Source organism: Chaetura pelagica, unplaced genomic scaffold (genome assembly GCF_000747805.2).
Source record: "Chaetura pelagica isolate M959 unplaced genomic scaffold, ChaPel_1.0 scaffold453, whole genome shotgun sequence".
Classification (NCBI taxonomy): domain Eukaryota; kingdom Metazoa; phylum Chordata; class Aves; order Apodiformes; family Apodidae; genus Chaetura; species Chaetura pelagica.
Genome location: NW_009952879.1, coordinates 1,186,999 through 1,192,238, shown reverse-complemented (window position 1 = coordinate 1,192,238; position 5,240 = coordinate 1,186,999). Strand labels below are relative to the sequence as shown.

At 48.7% G+C, this 5,240-nt stretch overlaps 2 protein-coding genes across 5 annotated transcripts in view; one reads left to right on the top strand and one right to left on the bottom strand.

Annotated features, from left to right (window-relative positions):
- DPP8 (dipeptidyl-peptidase 8) overlaps window positions 1–3,498 on the bottom strand; it is a 20,681-nt gene extending 17,183 nt beyond the window's left edge. For all 4 annotated transcript variants that reach the window (XM_009995293.1, XM_009995294.1, XM_009995295.1 and 1 more), the window contains exons 1-4: window positions 3,235–3,498; window positions 2,185–2,297; window positions 1,106–1,279; window positions 102–270 (exon numbers count right to left, since the gene is read on the bottom strand). In XM_009995293.1, the coding sequence (XP_009993595.1) occupies window positions 102–270; window positions 1,106–1,279; window positions 2,185–2,297; window positions 3,235–3,493 (715 nt within the window). In that variant the 5' untranslated portion in view covers window positions 3,494–3,498. The remainder of the gene's footprint in view (window positions 1–101; window positions 271–1,105; window positions 1,280–2,184; window positions 2,298–3,234) is intronic.
- A 1,382-nt stretch (window positions 3,499–4,880) lies between these two features.
- The window catches only part of PTPLAD1 (protein tyrosine phosphatase-like A domain containing 1), an 11,352-nt gene continuing 10,992 nt past the window's right edge, over window positions 4,881–5,240 (top strand). Inside the window, exon 1 of the mRNA XM_009995322.1 lies at window positions 4,881–4,983. Within this exon, the coding sequence (XP_009993624.1) occupies window positions 4,881–4,983 (103 nt within the window). The remainder of the gene's footprint in view (window positions 4,984–5,240) is intronic.

The following is a 5,240-nucleotide window of genomic DNA, read 5'->3' as shown; positions in this document are numbered from 1 at the left end:
TTCCTGCTGGTTTCAGAGGGACTTTCAGTGTCATTGCCTCATTCAGTCTAGCAAGAACAAGTGGAGAGGAGGTACAGAGATTAAAATTCAGGATGAATTACCATTGTGCACAAATGTTAGCCTCCTTTCTTCTCTGGTTTCTATATTAGCTATCCAGATGTCATTGCTATGGATAAATGCAATCCAATTTGGATCAGCTGGACAAAGCTTGGGATCCATCCGGATATTTGGACAACTGGTCTCTACCAGAGTGGGTCTTAAAGGCTGTTGCTGTTTGAAAGAAAGAAAGAAAGAAACAGAACTACAGTAAGCAATGGTAACACTTACAGAAACTAACCTGGATGATCAGAAGGTCTCTAACACCACAGCAAAGTGGACACTGACTTCAAATACACAGGTTTATAACAGAGGAATCTATCAATTTTAAACACAGAAAAACACTGTGCAAATACTTCTAAGAGAAAGTTGTGCTTCTACCATGGTTGCACAGCAGGCAGCTTGGCAAAAGAAGCCTGGCACACTCTTAAAAACAGCACCCTAAGAAGGGAATGGTAGAGCATATAACCTTGTCCTCCAAAAGCAACTCAGGGTACAGTAAATTCCCCCTGGCAGAATTAGATGGACACCATACACTTGTTATAATCATAAGAAATTATTTCAGCTTTGAAGTCCAGCTTCAGCCCCAGCAGAGTAGATGCTGCTTGATCTGCAAGTTTTACAGCCAAATCTTGTAGCACACAGAGTGACCTCTAAACCTGGGAACAAAAGTTGCCTCTGAGGTAACTCCTGACTACATGACAGAACACAGAGCACCACACCCTTTGTGCTGCTTTTTATTGGCATTGCTACTTCTGAAAAATCAACAAAATCTGGTGTCCTGCCTTGCCATGGTTTCTACCATTTCTTGTAATCCTCCACCTGAGTTTCTACACCCATGGAAATGGATCCCTACAGATCTCCCCATTTCGAGGGCTGTCAAGGTTACTTGCCATGCTACTGCAACAATAACTGCTGATCAGGCTTTTTTGCTTTCAATCCAAACCAAAGGAGCTTCTAGTCAGAGGAATGCAGTACTGCAGGACACAGGAGATATGAGCAAACTCACAGTGAATCCATGAGGGCCTCCATCTTTCACGTGATAAATCCCACTCCCAGCCTGGAACAGAAAGGTGCCGCTTTCCCGGTGGTAATCGTAGGAGGCGATCCCGACAGTGCCGATCCGCTTCCTCTCCCGCAGCAGCTCTTCCTCACGAGAGTACATCCCATAGTCCAGGACAGCCTGAGAAAGGGCAGGGAAGCACGATCAACACCTCTGCTCTGCCTGGCTTACTGTGCTGTCAGAGTCCCTCTGCAAGCCAAGCTGCCAGGAGCTGTGTGGACACCCTCCTGCTCGAGAATCCTGCTGGGCTCCGGTTGTGCCTCTGCCATCAGCAGAGCGCAGGCTGTGATCCCATCCTACACAACTGGACACCCAACAGCCACTGCTCCCACATCAAGGCTGGCACTATTTCCACTATGCACTGGAAGAACCATCTGACTGGAGGTGTGTTATTTCTAGGACAAGCAGAAGAGTCTTTGCCAACTTTTGCAAAGATACACAGCGACTGGTCTGCTGGGAGGAGAGCACAGTATGAATTGTATGTCTGGCTGACAGCCTCAGGCAATAACATGGGAAAAAACACACCTAATTCTACGTGGGGTTTGCCCCACCTCTTCCAACCTGCCGTGGTGCAGGGGGTGGGACTGCTGCAAGCTTGCTACGTGCAGAGGTGAGAAAGGGACACACATCCCAGGAGTGGGAAAGGGATCCTGAACTCCAGCATGAGTCACGGAGCCACTGACTGATCCTCGGGGGACTTCACACTTCCCGGTCCAAGACAGCAATGATTGGAGACTACAGCCTCCTCCAGAACTCCCCAGGATCTCTCAGCAGAGCATCTGCTGCACATGAGCACTTGCAGTCCCTGCCAACCAAGAAGGAGGACTCACCCAGCACACACAGTGTTGTTGATGCACACAGGCTGTGCTGCTTTACGAGGTGGCTGCAGAGCCAGTCGCACGCACGGAGAATCTTACAACGTTTAAGACAATAAACTCCAAATCTTAGTGGTGGCTCCTGGGTGCAGCCCCAGAGCTTGTGCACTTGCTAAACTGGCAAGAAGCAAAACAGAAATCAGGACCCACCGGAAAGAGATCCAAAAGAGGCTTCCAGGAAAGCAACAAGACAGCAGCTTTGTTGATGGTTTTGGGAATTTCAGAGTAGAAGAGCGTGTTCTCCCTGTTCTCCCCAGACATGGCTATTGTGGCAGTGAGAAGAAAAAAGGAACAACCTATTAGCTTTCTGTTAAAAATCCAAACATACTCAAAGAATACAGAGGAACAGTTTCACAGGCCCTTCCTGACAGATAAAGTGCTGACAGTCTCTGCACTGCAGCCTTGATCTGGGAATTCCCTGCTCACAGAAACCCACGTCATGGAGAAGGAACTACACCCAGGCTCACCCCATGCTGCCTGAAGCATATCTGTGTCTCCCTGAAGGCTGGGGACCCTTTTATTTAATGAGCTTTTAAAATCTAGGAGAGCCTCTCTGCTAATTCCCCTGGCTGGAATCAGGCATGATGCAGCCTGTCTTTCCAAGATAACATGTCTTTAGGAAGGTTTGAACATCCCTTTCCTATCAAGGCCAAAAATATTGAGAAAAACATCTACTCTTGAAACTGCCCCATCTCTACACTGCTACTAATTCCCTCCCGAATCCCTGGGAAAGCTACACCATCAGTAGCTGAGGCACAAAGGACTTCCAAAATTCCATTTATACTCTCTGTTTTGGAAGGAAACTTGGAAAAACATGGTTCTACCCACCAGCTGTAAATAAAATAAAGGAGATACAACTGCGATATCTTTTGGAGAGGGGATATCATACTTGGAGTGAGAGAAAACAGACTGAACAGTCCGACCCCACCCTCCCAGGTAGGGAACGTGCCCCCAAGGACACTTGGCAGCTCTTTTCCAGCTCCAACAGGCCTCAGGGGTCATCTTCAACCACACCATGTTTGTGGGAAATTCACCACGTTTTAATGAGACATTAGGATCAGAATCATGACATTTGACCAGCCAATCTGGCCTGAAACCACCCGATTTAACTGCCCGCACCATCCAGCTCTAAAGGGCAGCGAAACCCCAAAGTCCTCTGCAGGGGCTCTGCAGCCAAAGCCCAGGCTGTTCCAAGCTCACCCAGATAGTAGATCCTATCAGAATGAGGTCCTTCAGGATCATTTTTCTTGACAAAGGTGAAGTCGTGAGGGGCTTTTGCCATCATGTACCCATGATACTTCCGTGTATCCGTGAGCAGTTTCCGGAGCTGGCTCCAGGAGTGTCTCTCCACATAGAAAGGTTCCAGCTTTGACTGCTCCTCCCTCTGGACCTGCTCCTCAGGGCCTGCAGTTTCAAAGATTTCAAGGCCCGGCTGTTCAGTTTCCATGGCTGCTGCCATGTTGCATGTTTCTGGAAGAACAGACCAGCACAAGTTCAGCACTGCCTTCCAGCAGCCCAGAAACATTGACTGCAGACTCCCAAAACACACTAAAAGCACCAGTTCATGGGGGGAAAAAAAACAACCACAGAAGAAAGGCAAGGACTAGGAAAGAGACTTCTGATGTGGAGAACAGGCTGCCACCCCTCAGCCTTCCAGGACCAAGAGCCTCACAGACCCACAGATTGTCACCTTTGCCACCAACCACATGCCAACTACTCGGTTCATCAGGTGGATAAATCCTTCCCTGTCAAACTCCCACTTGCTTCCTCCTCCTTGTGAACTGCAGGAACATCACCTCACTATGCTGATCACAGAACATGGGGGTGATCAGGACTGTTACAAGCCTGGGATGACCAACTGCTTTGAGAACACAGTATTAGGAGCTGATCTGGAACCACCAGACCACACACAAGAGGGCTCCACAACCGTGTGCCCTTATTCCCAATATTCTCCTACAATTTCCTGAGTTTGAGTCCCTCTCCTCTCTAAGGAAGCTCAGAAGGTTCTAGCAACTACTGTCATTGTTATAACATCTCAGGGATTTAATTACTAATACTGTGTGGATGAGGCTCTGGCAGAAGAAACAAGAGAGTGAATAAAAACCATTTTCCAAACAGATTTCTCTGCAGCACCAGTCTTATCTTCCTGAGCAGGTTGTTAGTTTAGCAGATATCTCTTCCTGCAGCCAGCTGGGCTTTACCCAGCAGATCTGAGCTGGAAAGAACAGCCCAAATGTCTGGGAGGAGGAAACCAAGTCTTTCCACCATAAATCTCAGATCTGATGGCAGCTCTGAAGGGATTAAGCTGTAAATTCCCCCATTACTGGAGTGGCTAAGGTGTAAGGCTTGTCAGTCCTCAAAAGGAGAGATTCTTTGCTATATATAGCATGGAAATGCTTGTGTTTGACACACTGCTAGGGCAGACCTTGGTGACCTGACACCACCAAATCTCAGGCTTCCCAAGAGAAACCTCCCTGATGGACTCTCTGTAGATCAGATCCCTCATCACAGAGGAGTGACAAAGTGATGACCTACAACGTGGACCAAAGTCCTTTTAAGACAAACTGCTAAAAACAAAGCAGGGTAAGGCTGGATTAAAAGCTTGGTTCCATCTTGGACAACACAAACACGGGTCTTTCTTTTCTCCAAGCTATTTCCAACACAAAAACAAGTTACACAGTCCTGTGGAACTGGAAGGACAATCCAAACGCATGCACAGAACAGAGCTCTGCCCAGTGTCAGAAACTGTGAATGAGGCTTCCAACCTCAATCAGAAAACTCTCACCTAATTTGCAGAATTCCAACAAGCAAAAATCTCCTCTCCCCACCTACCCCCCGATGCTGGTATGTCCTTAACCCGACCTATCTCTCACGCTCCCCTCCCAAGAAGAGATAAAAACCGAAAAGCAGCAGGCTTTAACAAACAAACGAGAAACACCACCCAGCAAGGTGGGGTGAGTGCAGGGTAACGCCTCCCAGGAGATCACTGCGGGATCTCCACCGCAGCCGCCTTCAGCATTTTATTTCCACCTTCCTGCAGCCAACCAAGAACCTGCCCCATCCTTCACACCCGCCCGGGGACCCTCCAGCACCACAACACTCTAGGACGTCTCGTACCCCAAAACGGGCCTGAGGGGGGTGAGCGGTCACGGGGCTGCCTTCACCGCCCGGGCCAGAGGAAGCGGGCAGACCCCAGGCCCTGGGCC